At 45.1% G+C, this 18,127-nt stretch overlaps 1 protein-coding gene across 1 annotated transcript in view; it reads right to left on the bottom strand.

Annotated features, from left to right (window-relative positions):
* The window catches only part of LOC142774250 (uncharacterized), a 34,185-nt gene extending 22,054 nt beyond the window's left edge, over window positions 1-12,131 (bottom strand). Inside the window, exons 1-2 of the mRNA XM_075874638.1 lie at window positions 12,128-12,131; window positions 11,987-12,046 (exon numbers count right to left, since the gene is read on the bottom strand). Coding sequence (XP_075730753.1) covers window positions 11,987-12,046; window positions 12,128-12,131 — 64 coding nt within the window. The remainder of the gene's footprint in view (window positions 1-11,986; window positions 12,047-12,127) is intronic.
* Between the last annotated feature and the right edge of the window lie 5,996 nt (window positions 12,132-18,127).

Raw genomic sequence — 18,127 nt, 5'->3', positions numbered from 1 at the left:
TCAAAGTTGCATGAAATAGCAGTCCTACTCCTAAACACTGAGCTATTAGCTTTTCCTAAAATGAAGTTGAAAAAGTTTTGCGATTCCACGCAAACCAATCTAAAGAAAATGTTGTGCCAGCACTGGGCATTATTGTTTGATGGAACAGGGTTTGATAATTATTTTAGATGCAGACAAAATACCCCAAGTATTGTGCGTACACACTGTGCGTTTCATGTAATTCACTCCTTGACAACAAAAGCAAAAAAATATACAAGCAATAAATGAACTGCTGTGCCCAAACAGCTGGAATATTGACTTACTCTCCAGATTCTAGAAAGAAGAAAAGCGGCCACAGTCAGATATTTCGTTGACTCGAAATTGACTAATAAATGAAACATTCCTGCATTATAACCACACCACTTCTTAGGCAAGCATTGTTCACTGGCAACATTCTACTGTCGAGTCCAACGTCACTCTAACAACCTATTCCCTATTCAAGCAGTGTCGTAGACTTGACTGTGACTTTAGCCAAGAAAAAAAACATACTGAAGGAATGTATTTTCTGCGCAAAAATATTCAGTTCAAGCTTCGCACATAGCTCTCATGAAGGGAACACTTGCACGTAGCGCCATCTCTCGTTGGTGTTGGCGGCGGCTGGGCGTAACCAAACCTTAACAGGCACCAGTGAGAAGGTCCTCTTATTTACCCTTGAGAGTCCTGAGGGTAACCGGCACGGTGACTGGTTGTTCTCAGATGACGAAGGCACGCTTGCTCAAGGCCCAGACACGACCAGAGCAAGAGTGTCACGTCCACTGCAGTATGGGAGCGTCGCAAAAATGCCATATGGTTCCTATGCTGCACGGTACTGTTGCGTCTATTAGGCGGTAATTGCCGGCGTGAGTGCGACCCCATCTCGAAGAATCCGAAGCGCTACTTCCTCTAAGTGGGTAAGCTCACCAGAGAGGTCGTAACCACAAGGTGGTATGAGTGCTCGTGTGGTACGTCAGAGAATTTGTTTTTCGGCACAGCAGTTTTCCGCAGTTGTCTTCGAGGAATAGCGGCAGTGGGTAAATGATGGCATTGAAACAAGCTACCTTTCGGAAACATTACACCATCTATACCGCTAAAGGGAGCCATGTGCAGATGCGAAGCAGCGGGCGCTAACTCTTACACTGGCAGTGACGTTGACGCTGGCGCTCATCATGACGTTGCGCAAGACAGAAAGCTGGGTAGGTGCAATGAACACAATCATGAACCGGTGTGTTCCCCTGGAACATGCCGATCACTGCTAATCGGCAATGAGAGATAAAAAACTACGATTGGACACAGAGACCCGCAGTCCACTTTTAGTTAATGCGCACGATGCGAATTCATATTGTTCAAGAACACACAGGAGAAATCTCCCACCGGCACTAACTAGGAAGTCATTATCCAGTGCCTATATATACGGGGTAAACCAGTGGACGGTTGTGCTGCGCGAGCACTTTTTTTTCAAACAATTATGCTCTCCCATAATAGGGTATGAAGTACTCTTACTCGAACGAAGTCTAGCGATGTCCCCAGATAAGTGTGCCGCCGTTGCTTTTACGAGGCGTATGTCTCACGCTATACACTAAAGGAAGCTCCTTGTCCCATTAAGTACGTGACGAATCATAAGTTTCTGGGAGTGAAAATCAGCCGGCTAATGACGTGGACTCCCCACGTTCGGATAAAGGAAAAAGTTGCGTCACACGCGAGCATATTTCACTTGTTAACAGGCAATGCCGGTGGCTGTTCCGTTAATTCCATGTTACGTATGTATACCGCTCACTGCGAAGGTCTTCTACGTTACAGCCTTCCTGCGATACATGGAATTTCTCGAACCAACATGCAAGCCCTGACTAGAACTCAAGCAAAAGCTCTGAGGGTGTGCCTTGGCCTACCAAAGAACACAGCAAGCATCGGAACCCTTGCTGAAAGTAGGCGCCTTTCAGCTCCTGTTCTTCGGCAGCAGGAGTTTCTTGGAGTCCAGTTGCGTCATGCCACCAGAGTGGCGGGTCATCCGCTTGATTCAGACAGTAGTCCTGTGCGGAGTCTTTTCTTGCTACACTATGCGAGAGGATCAATTCATGCAGAACCATCGTGGAAAAACTCCTTCGTGGACCATAGCCACCTTCGTGCTTGGGTTCAAGAGCAAGAGACCCACACCAGGACCAGCACTCACATAATTTACTCTAGAGCATTTGTAAAACTTCTACAGAGTTCATCGTCATATTTACACTGACGGCTCTGTTACGTCTACATCATCCGCCGTTGGCGTCTTGATTCCATCTGCCAATGTCACCATCTCTGCCACTCTCAGTCACTGCACCTCATCTACAGCCACTGAACAGGCTGCACTGCGGGCTGCCAATAATTACATCGTGTACCAGACAGCCGAGTCCTGGGTCATCTTCCCTGACTCAAGAGCAGCGCTGCAGTCGCTGAAGTCTCCATGCACGCAGGACCAACTCGTCACGGACATCAAACGCTTATGCAAGAAAGCCCGTGACCTCCATCCCCATATTGTTCTGCAGTAGATACCTGCCCACTGCGGAATACTAGGCAACGTCCGGGCTAATGACGCTGCCAAAGCTGGACATGACACTTCAGCTGAAATTGTCAAGGTACCTTTTTCAAAGCAAGACGCAGCAACGCTAGTGTCGGCACACGCCTGGCGCCTCCAGCGACACCTCTGGACAAACCCTAGCCTACAGTATGGGCCTCTGTATAAGATCTCTGTACAACAGCCAAGATGAAACATGTTTACACTGCATCTGACTAAACATTCCATATACGAACTACTTCAGAAAAGAAATTCGACTGTATGACTCAAAATTTCGTGGACAATATAACGTCGTTGAGGACACCAACCATGCTCTCTGTAAGTGGACGATATACGCGTCAGAGAGACAGTCTCTGAAGATGGCCTTCAAAATACAACAGGACACAAACTTGAAGTTGAAAAATATTACAGGTCCATGGCAGAACAGCTCCAGTGCGTTAGACTTCACAAAAGTGCTACTGACATTCTTACGGGCCACAGGCTTCAACGAAACAAATAGTGCAGTGCGTGTGAGTGACTGTATGTGTTATGTGACTTTTATGCGTGTAACTGTACGTGTTGTGTGTTTATCATATGTCATTGTCATCACCCGGCACCTGGAGTAGCCTCTCCGGTGAAAAACCAGGAAAACTTCTCCAGCTCCCCATTAAAATAATTCTCTCTCTCTAAATCGCTAACCACTCTTTCTAAACACGCTCGCTAGGGGGCGCTTTCTCCATCGGAGTCGCAAGGGGAGAGAGGCAAAGGGACACCCAACAGAGATGTAAACGCCGTAAGAAGGGGTGCCTAAAGGACGGAGCGAACTTAGGCTAGCAGACACCGCTTGCGTCGGCGTTGCGAGGAGAGAGGGGGAGAGGTGGAGTGTAGGAGACCGCCGCACACCGGATTCAGCTTGACCATAAAAGGGATCACATCTAAAACGACTCCAGGATCTATATAGGAGAGTTTTTCGGGGACATTTTGGTGAAATTTGAGTGAAGCACTACAAAGCGCATGGCTTCTCAGATTGTTTATTACTTTACAATGAGCCCCATGTGTTTCCCATGAGCGTTGTTATATTTGTCCTGGGAAGCCACACGCCTTGCATTGCATGACTGAAATTTCAACAAAATGAACAAGTTGACCTTTTCTATATGGATCTCCGAGTCGCTTTTGATAACTAGCTTATTTCAAAATTTACCACGTTTTCATTCATTTCCCATTCAGTTATGGCTGAACACCGTTGCTGCCGTCGAGAGATGGCGCCACGTAAAGATGTCCCAAAATCCTGAGAATGCGATTATAAATGAGGCGCTTCGTCGCTCCACGGATGATTTTCAAAAATGACATATTCATGGGAAGAATGCACAAATATCCTGAATTATTTTTCAAAAACTTTACCTCCCAGTTAACACGTGCAGTATAAAATTATATGGAAGTACATGCTACTCCGTCGTTCTGCGAAGCACAAGGAAAACGAATTTCCGAGAAAAAGTTGGTGCTACTTACCACCACTGACACCTGTGCGACAGAGCATAAGAGATATACGCTGTGAAAAGTGCTTCTAAATCTATAGCTTATAGCTACCGCGTTTCTTTTCGTCTACCATTCGACAAGCTGAATGGCACTACATTGTGCTAAACTGCACATATACCCATAGTAAATTCTAAAACGAGATACTATAGTTACTCAATAATACCGAAGGCGTTCAGGCATTGTACACAGCATCGAGCCCATGCAACATTAGGGGGTTCAAGCGTGTGCAATAAGCTAGATTTCGGCTTTCTGCGTGTTGAAGCAGGTAGTAGACAGTTACGCCAAAAAAGTATGCATACACCGAAATTTACAATAATAGAGCGTATGCTTTCGAAGCTAATTCGAGAACACGCCAATCGTTCTAATTATAGTCAATATTAAACTGGAAGATGTACAGGCAACAATATTCGGGAAAATCTTCCATCGAGGAATAATTTGTCTCGTCACAATATTCACATGAATGCGAAGTTAAAGAAAACTCTACTTTATAGGGCATGCTATTTCTTTCATACAATTAATTGGCTAGCGATGAAAAAAAAAACTTGGTCAATAAACATGCATTGCTCCCATGAGAGAGAAAAATGAACGTTGCACCATCCTTTTTACTTTCGCTGGTGCTTCTGCATATTAACCAACAGGTTCTATTAAAGGAGTCATAACATGGTGACATAACAATTTCGGGGTTTCAATGAAAACCAGCAGAGGGCCTATTACGCCTAGATATTGCAAAAAGTGGGCTGTAATGTTTTTGTCACCGCAAAACAAACCTGAAAAGTCGAGGGCACTCCACGCCGCCCCCCCCTCTCCCCCGCCATGGACCACAATTTTGTCATGTGATCCATGACGTCATACGCTGAACGCAGCGAAGCTATTGTGAACACTGTGTACACAGCAGTTTCAGCAGCTTCAAGTTGTTCAGTTCTGAGTTTTGGAGGACCCAATAAAAGTTTATCCAATCCAATCGTTCAGTTTCAGTGACAAGCTGAATAAAGCTAAAATTTTCCCTTTCATCTCCCTTTAACGCACAGCCGATCACGAAACAATATCGTCTGTCGCAATGAAGACGCTCGCACAACAAGCTGCTCGTAGCATTGCGGCTCGCAAGCTCGCCAGCATTAGTTTCCAGTGAAGTGTGGGATTGGGCTAGCTGGTAATGCGCTATTAAACTTCTCGCCACTAAGTTTCAAGCAACTGGCTCGTATATCAAAATACTCATTTTTATATTGGGTGCTTAACGAAATCTGCTGAAATTTCACCAAATTATCTGCGAACGCACAGAAATGAACCCACAAAACACGGATTGTGGCTGAAACTTGGGTGTCATGTTATTTTCAGCAACGCAGGCAAGAATATCGTTTCCTTCTGGTGAAACATGACCCCCAGCTGAATTCGGTTGACAAAAGTGATGAACCTGTCTAGTTAGTATGAATGGATAACAGTCATTGTCAGCGAGAGAACAACGAGAAACAAATGAGAACTACAGAGGAGAAGCGATGATGTGCGCCTGCGTGAGCAGAACCATTTTAGGGGCGAAGCTCCTTATAGCGGCACCCGTTCGTCCGTCGTAACGGTTGTAGTGTAACAAGTATAACATTTTGACCTCCAAGGTGGTGCTGGTGAGAGATTTCTTTTGTGCGTTCTTGAACAACAAAAAATAGTGCTCAATGTACATGCCAATGACTGCTAATGGGGAACGAGAGACAGGAGCATTCGGCTTTTAGTTAACGTGCACGCTCCGATCCCCATTATCAGCCATTGGCATGTACATTGAGCACTATCTGACTGAAAAAGTTTGCAACGTCATACTCGCTGGGCGTAACCTTTTTGGTTTTTGAAACGCCTAGCGAGCGTTGGGCCACAGTGCCATGAACACAGTGAAGTAGTATATACCATGAACTCGATGTGGTTAAAGGTGGGAAGTAGACCCGAAGCGCAAGCCGTTAAGAAAGTGTGCGTGTGCTACCTCTCGTTTAGTCCTTGGAATGTCCGCTGGATCGTGGTGCTTCTATATGGAGAGTATATGATGAAAAGATGCGAGATGATGGTACTTTGAGTGTTGAATAGCTGGACGAACGGACACACAGAGAGATGCATGGATGGACGCATGAACGGACACATGGGCGGATGCATGAACGAACGCAGGGACGGACGCACGAACAGACGCACGCACGGACGGGCGGGTGGACGCATGGATGGTCACACAGACGGACGCATGGATGGACGGAAGCAAGAACGAATGGACAGACAAATGCTTCTCCCCACTCTCCATCATTCACTCCGTGGATAAGCTGCCAATTTATTTAAAAGACCACGCTAGCTCGCACTTGTCGCATAACAGTAGCGATTGCTATTTTGTTCGCTGTTCGATAAGGCCGCTATTTTGTATGAACACGGGAGTCTAACGCAGCGGAAAATGGTGGAAGCTGGCCACGTCATGGGTATGTCCGGCACATGAGTCACTAAGCCCTCGATTGCCTTGCTTGCCCGGGAGCTCAACCATCTGAGGATACCCAGATAGTTTTTTTTTCAATCTGGCTTTTTTTAATGCGATGCAGCATTTACTAGCATCTGCGTCCGTCTCTCGGTGACCATCCGATCCCCCACTGCGCATGCGCCAACTCTCCGCTTTCTCCTCGCGTGAACGCGAGGAGGGGCGATGATGAGAATGGTGGTGGTGGTGGTGGTGGTGGTAGTGGTTAGAAGATGAAAAAAAGCACCTAATTTCTGCAACCCGGTCGGGAGCACGGCGCCTGTAGGTAACAGAGCACTGCCCCCACTTCGTTTCTTCTCTCCCGTTATTCTCTCTTTCACAGCCGTGCGCTCGTATATCATGCAGCGTGCGCTCGCTCCGTTGCACTCTCCTAGCAGCGCTGGGTGCTCACTTGATGACACACACATGGCACTAAACAAAAATGGGAGGGGGGCGGGTAACATGAGCAGTGCACAACATATACATAAATTGACAGACCAATGAAACATACATGACACATACAAATGAAAACACGTACAAGTGAACACCAGTGCTGCTTCACATTCCTACAGCCCCACCCTGGTGGTGTAGTGGCTAAGGTACTTGGCTGCTGACCCGCAGGTCACGGGTTCGAATCCCGGCTGCATTTCCGATGGAGGCGGAAAAGCTGTAGGACCATGTGCTCAGATTTGGGTGCGCGTTAAAAAACCCCAGGTGGTCGAAATTTCCGGAGCCCTCTACTGCGGCGTCTCTCATAATCATATGGCGGTTTTGGGACGTTAAACTTCACACAACAATGCATCATCAAATCAATCAATCGTTTAGGATTGTGATTGATTGATATGTGGGGTTAAACGTCCCAAAACCGTAGTGGAAGGCTCCGGAAATTCCGACCCCCTGGGGTTCGTTATCGTGCACCTATATCTGAGCACACCAGCCTACAACATTTCCGCCTCCATCGAAAATGCAGCCACTGCTGTCGGCATTTGATCCCGTGACCTGCGGGTCAGCAGCCAAGTACCTTAGCCACTAGACCACCGTAGCTGGCCTCATATTATCACATTGATACGTGGAATTTCATCCGGTCCCTCAAGTACGCGCGGTATGAAGATTTGTTATTTGTTAGAAGCAGTAAATGTTTCAGCTGGCAGTCAGCACTTGTCCTGTGCAGTTCTCCTTTGGCTCTTTTTTTCACGCCGGTAATCATTTGATGCATTCAAAGTTGAAGTAATTGTGGAAACCCCCCTTTATTGCAAATGCGTAACAGGTTACACTAAAGTAACCAGCAATCAGTTTTTAGGGTGTCACTTTTTTATAGAGGAAGGCGAAGCTTACCGGACAGTGAGTGTCCTCACGGAATGGCAAAATGGAATAAGCCGCGAACTATTTGTAATCTCAAATTGTCGATCTACAGCGAATATGAACTCTTGTACTCACTTGCAGCAAACGGCGAGCGCTATAGAGTTATTTGTGTTCGAACGCGGTGGTTCACAGGGCATCAGTGCACTCCGCGCGCATGCAACGCGGCTCGACTTGGTTCACTGGGGGCCGTGACCGCAGCGCCGCTTCTCACCGCACAAATATTTTTACGTCGCAAGCAGCGCAGAATTGATCAGGGTTGGATAATAATGTACATATATAGTACATTGTATCCTTTCGTTCAGCACAGAATATTCTATAGGAGTTGATTCACCGTAATTTTTCAAGCAAGTCCTAAATATTCGGCCAGACGCGTGTATGATATTGGATTTATTGCAATTCAAACAAGAAAAAAAAAGCTGCGCTTTTCGCAAACGTTCTTAGCTGAAAGGCCGATTGAAGAGACACCAACTGGAATTTCGAAGCAAAGTCACACGAAATTATCAATCAAACGCAAAGCACGTGCTCTATAGCTACGCATAATAAATGCAGCAGAAATGTTGGTGACCAGTTCTTTTAGGTTTATAAAGGATGATTTCGATGAGGCTCGTCAAAGTGGAGGAAACAGCATTGATTTCGACCACCTGCTGTTGATCTCGTTCAACTTATGGCTTCAGATTCGTGGATGGGGGGGAGGTTGCGTAGGATGGCTATATTAAAGGGGGGGGGGGAGCGCACATGAAGGCTGCGAGAGTGGCCAGATCAATAAGGGGGGGGGGAGCAATTGTACGAGAGAGGCCCCATGAAAATGTTCAGGGCTGAAATTTCCGTGGGAAAGAGCAAGTACGCCGTTACCCCGCGAGGATACGGTCCTCAATGTCGGTACATGCGGCCGGTGGTCCTAATAATTTTTTTCGGATACCATGCCTCGAAGAACCGATAATGCTGGGTGCTTCACTTTTTAAATGCGAAGCGTTTCTTAGCCAACCAAACGTACTTTCAGCATTGCTACCTATCAGACTATCTATCTATATCTACCTATCTATCTATCTATCTATCTATCTATCTATCTATCTATCTTTCTATCTATGTATATATCTATCTATCTATCTATCTTTATCTATCTATCTATCTATCTATCGATCGATCGATCGGTAGATCGATTGACCTATTTATCTCTAGTCACCTTCTCATCTTGATGTAAACCAAAATTGGTATGGGAGGGTAATAGTCGACGAAATAACGCAGTGCTGACGAAGGTAAAAAATAGTAAAAAAAGTCTCTTTGGCTCTATTACGGGAGCCTCGTTCCCAATGAAGCATAAGCAGCGAGTTCGCTTACTTGGCAGGGTTTGAAAAATCTGACAGTCTAGTCACGAGATGACAAATTTGGCATATCCCACGTACCACGGGAATCGATATTATGCGAAGCATGCGGAGGGAAGCTGATTGTAGTGTAATTTCTTTGTGAAGTGAAACGGTAAGAAAAGGTGCCTAATATATGTATAAATGTTATACGCAAAGGCCTGTATGTTAAACAGTCGCATATACTTTATATGACCAGTTTTTTTTTTTACCCTACAGCGTAGCGATGCCAGATGCAACACTAGGCTGAGGAACACTAAAAAGGAACACTTGAAATGTAGTCAATGTTGTTGCGAAGATGGTAGCACTAGATAGCGATACGTAGGCCAACTCCAATGAATGGCGCTTAAGTACAATCGACCTTAATAACATGACGGGACACCTGTATCATTGGAGTACATATGTTATGTTTATAAAATTATGGCCTACACAGCAACCACGACAAACATTTCACTAACACTACGCCCACATAAAGTATTCTTCCAAAGGAGTTCCTATAGACTTTGCGTAGCTCTGTGGCAGTGCATTTGATCACCACGCAGAGTGGTTGTGTTCTATTCCTGCTGAGACCTCACATACACTCTTCGCAGTCGTTGTGTGAGAGCTGCCGATGTCGGTTTTTTATGACACCATCGCATTTAGATTACCATTCTTTGTTCTCAAGTAATAATAATATCATTATTCATATTATTATGTTGCCATTAGTTTATAAAATAATGATACAGGGGTGGAAAATAAAACCCAGGCATCTCCATGCAGCCAATCATAACAAGTGGGTGAATCTCTAGGGAGCTTTCCAACCGCCCAAATACGTGGGCATGCAAACGAGCGATAATGTGTGTGCGGTAAACACAATGCTTTATTGGCCACAACTCGTATGTTGTGTTGAGTTCTGCCGTCCGTCTTGCTTTCATTGTTACCGCTTTGTGTGCCTTGAAATATAGAGTTAATGGTTCTTCGATGGGATCTAACCTGAGGTTGGCGAAGACGAGATCTACTCACGTTTTCTTTATCTTCCATAGGGGTGGGTTAGCCACAGCACAAAGAGCCCATTATGTCTTACAGATGTGTAGCAAGTACCTCGCTTATCAGCATAATGATGATTGGCATACAAGCATTGTGGTTGCTACTCCACTTCCCCAGAGTTACGGAGGGTGGTGCTTCGCATTTTCTGTGCCGTGATGGACAAACGGTGAGCGTAATGCCGCAGACACATGAAAGGTCGTGCGACTGCTTTTTATAAGACCCTCGCGCAGCGTAATGTCCGTGCAACGTGAATCAAAATTGAGGTGCCATCTAATTTTATTACAGAGCACAAGACAACACACATGTACACCTGTGATACAGGCGTCAGGTCGAGTTACCCTCAGTTGTGTTGCCACTGTTGGCTCTGCCTTATTAGCAGCCTAATAAACATGCTTGTACTTGTATGATTGATCAAGCTGTGTTCAAGCACTGCATGACCTCAAAGGAAAGCGAACTTGAGTTATCGATCATATTTACATCATTGCAATATAAACTGCACTTTGTCTCAATATTAACAGTTTTCGAGCTCTACTATGAGTGCTGAACATTACGTCAGACCATTAGTTCCCTTTTAAACTCCTGTGTGGTCGACGTACCCAGTAAGCCCACAATGTGCATGCAGTTATTGCACTAACAAAAAACAAAAATGCCACAAAGGCAATTACTCCTCATTTGTATCGCATGTAACCCGATTCCACGAGGCATGAGATCTTCCGAATTAGTCGTTCGCCTAACTTTGAATCTCACATGAGCCAAAGTTCGTGACACGGCCCGAGGTGCATTCTCGGCTCTTTTCTAACTTTTTATCAAGGAAGCTTATCGAAAAGCCAGTATTCGTGGTGATACGGGCGTACTACGTTGTCTGTGTGCACACTGAACACGCCTCGCTGCGAATAAGGGCGTGTTTAGCCAGTAACAATATTAACCCTTTCTTGTTGAGCCGTCAAAGCCACTCCTATTGCTGTAACTGCTACTATTTTCGACTACAATGACCCAATAAGTAATGTTTGAGTGCTTTAGGAAGCGTACTGGCTACCTATATTTAAAATTCAAAGAAAAGTCAGTCTCGAGGTAACGGTAATCTACGAATGGGATAGATAAAACTAGAATGTTTCTCGAGGTAAAGCTGGTAGCCAACTCCATACAACGCCATCTCGCTTAACCCTACAACACACTGGGAAAAGGATTACGGCCGCCCCAGCAAGCGATGGGGTTTCGATGCCGTTTCATCTCTTGAAAGCACAGCACGTACAAAAGCAAGAGACCTCTTCTGATTTCATTCGAGAAACTGCAGGCACGAGCGACCTTTTGATTAAGGTTCCCAGTTAGCGGCCGAGCGACGCAGCAACCCCAGGGCACCATTCCATGCTCGTTCTCCCGACGGAGCTGGCCGGAGCGTTTCAGCTGTGCTTAAGCCACGCCTGTATCCAGCCTTCGCTTGTTTTTGCTCCCATACTAAACATACGACGCACAGAATGACGTTATCGATATAGAGTTTATACGTAACGTAACGGCGACGCCTACGAAACGCACCTCGATTGTTCGTATTATTGCTAACACAACAAAAATGGCGTGTTTAAGAAACTAGTGTGCTACAATGCTTCCCCCGATCCGGTGATATATTAAGCGAAAAGTATACACAATATCGACTCATAGAAATGTCACGTGTTGAGCAGTCGAACTTACTAGCATCGATGCTTGAATCTGGAGACATGGTCGAATCTGGAGATTCAGCTGGAGACTCAGCTGCAATAAAAAGACAGCAGGGCGTAAGGGGCATTGCGTGGCGCTCCGAAAAAACGACTGAACATTCCGACTAGAACTTACACATGGCTAGGCTGGGTTGCTTGATCGAAGCCGGTGACCGTTTCAGAAGAGCTGGTATAGAGGGCGTGCACTCTGTGTGTAAAGATATCGAACTACAATAAATCAAGGTCACCGCCAAAGTGATTTCCTATGTGCCCAGCAGTATAGCGCCAAGGACAGGTTGTGTTTGCGTACAAAACACTGAAACAAAAATACGTGAGCGCCAACGCACGTACTACCATTTATGAAATACGCAGGGATAAGCAGAGCTGAATCATATTTCTATGTTACAAAAAAAAATTTCACAATACCTGTAGTGGTTAGGAAAGAAGGTATTGTGACCAACCACTGTATGCAATAATTGTCGGCATTTTTTTTTTTAGTTCTTGTGGTGGTATTTGTAAGAAGCGCTGACACAAAATTTCGAAGACTATATGAGTGAGAGATTAATTTGGAGACATGCACAAAATATACAAAATATGAAGTGCCAGTGTAACCTACAGCATATTTTAAATGAAAATTTGGAGCACAAGGTGTGTGAGTGAAATGCGGAGAGCTTCATGACGCCGACATCAACGCTGTGAGACTGTAAGCAAACCTACGTTACTTAAATGTGTTGCGTGGTTGCTGGCACTCGCGTTGCGCTTTCGTGATTTGCTCCTCCGTGCCTGTAGCTTCGCGTGCGCTGACTGCGCAGGCTGTCAGTGCGGTGCCCGGACATCCACGTCATAGTTTTGCATGGTCAGGTGCCCGGCTGTATTTACCTTGCGCCGAAACAGCTCCTGCCTAGCTCAGTGCTTTTTTGAAACTGAAACTGCGACAGGGGGCTCTATAGGCGCCTCTAAATAAATAACTATCGCGCACTTCCGCAAACGAGGTTTCCGGTCGTGGTAAGTCTCTCATAAACTACCTATTGCAGCAACAACAAAAAAGACGATGTGGAAAAGTCTTGTCTGAGGGTTCCGTTAAGGACTGAACTGCCCTATTGCTCGGTTCTTGGGGCAGAACACGACAGGTGAGGAAGTTGTAAAAGAATGCACGTGACCTACGCCGCAAATGACGTCATTACTTTTCTTACGTCACGTGATGTCATCGCTACGCCAATACACGAAGCCCGACGATAACGTCATATCACCACATCAGATGACGCCTTCCCTTGGTCATATGAGGGTCGATTCCAGGAAGAGAAACTCCAAAGTTATAGACGCTGAAAACATCTTCGATAGGGAGAATGAGCCCTGCAATATATCGAGAAAGTCAGTGCAATGTAATGCGGGCTCCTCAAACTGCAGATAGTTGTTATATACGAGGTCTTGTACCCGACAATTTCACCTAGTTATTTCCCAACTGTGAAGCGGGGCTTCGCCTTCAGGCGCTGCGGAGAGTGTTGTCTTATTACATTAAACTTCGTTAACGTTGGCTGCACTGCATGTTTCTCGCACACTAATTAACTGCTAAGCCGAAATAAATTGGTATCGAAATTCACGATTAGAAAGAAACTATAGGCTGCGATATAACTGAAAACATATGGACCACTGGGAAGGCCAAACACCTACAAATGAGCGGTGAAGGACGTTGCCGTAACAAAATAAACGCCATCTCTTTTGCAATTACCTTTCCTATTTCGGAGAAATCTCGAATATTCGGACGCTACATCAGAATTCAACCAAAAACAATGGCTCTGAGCACAGGATAATTGGACAGGCCTGAATCCCCAGCCAGTTCGGCTGGAAGACAACTGATAGAAATGAGAAATAAAAAGGACTTGAAGGCTGCCGTAACTTACAGTGAGAAAGAAGCAAGATGCTTCCTGTCCGGAGCAGCAGCGAAGCAGGAACGAGCGTCCACTCTGGCGTTCCAGGATCCGATTGAATTAGATTCTACAATTGAGGCAGCGGACGGTCACGTACTTTTTTCAGCCGCTCGTGAATCGTCCTCGAGACTGGGCCAAGAACCGGGCAACGCGATCTCACTTTCTTGCTTGACCATATGTTTAGGCTCATGCCCACTAAAGGGGATTGGGTATTAAGTCAGTGGTTAATACAACGGATGAAAATAAATTCAAAATTTTCATGAAGGAAGAAGAGTTATTGAGTCTTCTAGAGAATATAAACTTGGATAGTCATAAAGTTACGCACGATATAGGTGGGTACAAATCTGTTAAATAAAATATATAAATAAATGAAAATTTGAAAGAACTAGAATTACATGAGGAGTGACCCAGCAAGTAAATCGTTTAGTATCTCTAATAAATTCGCTCTCATTGTTGCATCCCAGAGAAGAAGCCCTAAGGGAAAGGATATATTAAGAAATAGGAATGTGTCTTAGTTTCTTGACTAGATTTTCTTGATGTATTTTGTTCTCCTGTGGCTTGTGAAACGTGGGAAAGTAAGTAAAAGGTGATCATTGCTGGAACTTTGCGTTAAATATCTATGAAGCTAGAAAAGCATATACTGTCGGCCCATGCCCAATTTCAGACCATAAAGTTCTTTCCATATTCTTCTAGACATTCAGCAGCGCCAAAATCAATTGGGAGAAGCTTCGTCGCTGAAAGTTGAACGTGATAGTTATGTCTTGTCTCTAGTGCGTACTTCAACCATCTAATGCACACTTTGAAGGAAATAAGTGTACATCTAAAGGCTCACCTTTTTTCGCCAGACACTTGCCAGGTTGTGTGAGAAAAGCGTCGGCAGCTCAGCAACAACGATTGAATAGCTTCGTGTTCATTGCAAAAGGACCAAGAAGACTGTACTTGGTTTCTTCCTTGCTTCTTCTGTTCAGACTCCCACCCATTAAGGGGTAATTGCCAAGAAGCCAGCGGTAAATGTAAATGAACAATTAAAGGATATATGCAGGATAGAAGGAAGAGTGATCACTTCGTTTGTTATATTTATTCTATATGCATATCTCTCATGTTTTCTGTAACACCCAAGATGGTTTTCCACTCGCAATCAATTATGCCAACACCGATACCAATTGCTACCAAACGAGCTCTTTAACGCTGTCACGTTATAAGGAGTTCGAAGAATTTTTTAAGCAAAAAGTGAACAAGACAGAGAAATATGAGCAGAGAGTCTTCCGTCTTCTGTATGAGAACCTTGTCGTTTTATAGTTGGGAACATTGTTGTTTCGCAGTGGAGAGAAAAAAAAACTAGGAGACTAATCAGCTGTAGATACGACTGGTAGTGTAAGCGTTGTGGTAACAAAGAGTGTTATACGAAACTACAGAAAAGCGGTAAAGATGTATTATATCATCATCATCATCATCATTTATCATAATCATCACCAGCAGCAGCGGCAGCATGACTGGGCCCACTGCAGGGCAAGGACCTTTCCTGTGATGCGCCAATCAACCCGGTCTTGTGCTTTGCGTTACCACATTATACCTGCGAACATTTTAATACCATCGGCCCACCTTACCTTCTCTCTCCCCTCTGTGCATTTGATTTCTCTAGAAATCCAGTCGGTTACCCTTAATATTAGACCAGCGTTTATCCTGCCTACGTGCTACGTGCCCTGCCCATGTCCATTTATTCTCGATTTCAACTATCATATATCTTTAACTCCGCTTTGTTCCCTGACCCACTCTGCTCTCTTCCTGTCTCTTAAAGTTACACCTATCATTTTCATTTCCATCGCTCACTGTGTCGTCCTCAATTTAAACTGAACGCTCTTTGCGAGCCTCCAGGTTTCTGCACCACTGGTAAGTACCGGCAAGATGCGGCAAGGCAAGAAGTACCGGCAAGATGCGGCAAAGGCTAGCGGTAGATTACTATGGATTATTTGAGAATGCTTGCCGAATGTTATCACCCCATCTTTATTCTAGTTACTACACTCTCAGGGTGTGGCTCTGCGGTTACTACCTGTCCTAAATAGACATATTCTTTTGCCACTTCCAACGCTTTTCCGCTTATCACAACGCGCTGTTTTTTGGCGAGAATGTGATAGCATTGAGGTAGCAGTGATGAAAAGCCAGATCTGGGTGAGCACAAAATTGTGAAGTGAAATAAGAAAGGGCACACTTTTCGGTAATTCAAGGGGCTATGATTTGCTGCTTTAAGCGAGGTCGGGATGTCTTGTAACGCATACTTACGAAGCGAGATCCATAGAAGAGGAATATTCACGTGTAAGGAGGGTAGAGTAAAAACAAAGTAATCGCTTTCCCTTTTGCCCTGCATAGTCCTTAATTGTTCACTTACATTAAACACCAGCTTTTGGCCGATCCCCCTTAGTAGATAGGGCCCAGAGCAGAGGAGCAAGCAAGCAAGGGAACAAAGGTGCGTTTTAAATTGAGTGTGAAAATATACACCCGTGTGCGTGCTTTAGCACTAGGCTACAAGAACCATCGGGTTTTCGGGACAACATTGGAAGAGTAGATAGGCCGGAGATAGAAATAGAAACGATGACTGGGGGTTTGGTGGAGGGGAAAGTTAGCGGATTAGTTTAAAAAAAATCAGATAAATTAATGTTTATCTACCCTAACGCTCAAAAGATCGGCCTGCAAATTTATCAAGTGTGTGTGTGGGGGGGGGGGGGGGGACTCTGGCCGTCCAGCTTGCCCGCAAACGGGCCACCAAGGTCTACTTGGTGGTCCCTACGTGGGACTAGCCAGGTGATGCGGGGTCTCCCCTGCGTGTTCTCTTGGCCCAAATGAAGTTTTCATCATAGTCATGGAATCCATGATTCCTCTGGGCCATAAATATATACCACTACTACTTCTGTTTCTAATAAATATTTTATTAGTAATAATATCGTCATTATTAAGAAGTAGCAATATTAGTGTTATTACTGTTGTTAATAAAACAAACTCGAGCTTGATAAAGCGCAGGGCAGTGCCTCCGTCATGAATGGGACGCTTTCATTAACCGTTCGCCGTCATTGAAGAAACTCGCATCATTTCTTTCGTACTCAATCAAGATCACTCCTAGGCAAAAACCATCTTGATTTCCGTCTTCCTAATTGCTTTTATTGATCGCCCCGCCCTTGCAAAACTGACGCATTATCTCTCGCTCCAGTCCTAAGGTGGTGAAATGTAAATTAAGACAGCTGCAACAAATGTGGACCCAAACCTACTCAGTGAAGCGTGGGGGGGGGGGGGGCGGTGATTTAGCAGCCAAAACTGGTCGACCAGCGTCAACTCATCGCTCGGGCTTGGCGGGTGGTCCAGGCCAAAGGGTTCTCGGAATAAGTGAGGTCCCTTCCACCTTCACTTACAAGCTTTACACCATAAATGTTTTCTTCCCCGGGTATAGTTAATTATGCCACCTTCTTAGACGTCGTGTCGATCTTCCACTTTCGCTGATCGGTTGCAAACAAAATGCTGCAAACGAAATGGTAGGAAAATCCTATTACCACCCTGTTACACAACGCCGCACGAGAAATTCCGAATGTACCCTAGTGAAAGCCGAACAAATTTTGAGCTTCCTGCGTCCACTAAACGTATACCATTGCTGGACGATCCCTAGCGACTGTGACGGATTCGATTGGACACGTTTGGTCATGTCACTGAACTTTCGTTATACAGCGAGTGTGATCTATATTGTTAAAACGGGCTCCGTGTTGCGATGAGATGCGCAAAGCATGCTAACGTCGAGCAAAATAAATCAGATCTAAAGCCGGGGCGAAAGACGCAGCACAATAGATGTCGTCTCGCCTGCAAGAGCACCGCATCTTTACGTCATTGCATTTCTCGAGCAACAAGAACTGCCATAGCTGCTTTGAATTCCGCATCCTTATGACTGCTTTCACAGATTGTGGACGCACAGGGTGATAAAATAATGACTGAGTTACTGTGAGGTTACCATATACAGCGGCCCTATAGGATGGCTAGTAGTGTGGCCACATCCTGTGGAGCTGGTCTAATTCTATTCAGATTGGACTACTATGTATTGATCCATAACTTCAGTAAACGCAAAATACACGTACGTAAAGCCTGTCCTGTGTACCTGTCCAATGGCTTGGTCCTGTGTACTTCGCCTTACGTACGTCTTTAGAACTTACAGAAATTTGTGACCTCATGCT

The sequence above is a fragment of the Rhipicephalus microplus genome, chromosome 10 (genome assembly GCF_043290135.1).
Source record: "Rhipicephalus microplus isolate Deutch F79 chromosome 10, USDA_Rmic, whole genome shotgun sequence".
Lineage (NCBI taxonomy): Eukaryota > Metazoa > Arthropoda > Arachnida > Ixodida > Ixodidae > Rhipicephalus > Rhipicephalus microplus.
The sequence above is the reverse complement of the archived record's forward strand: the minus strand, read 5'-3'. Positions and strand labels throughout refer to the sequence as shown.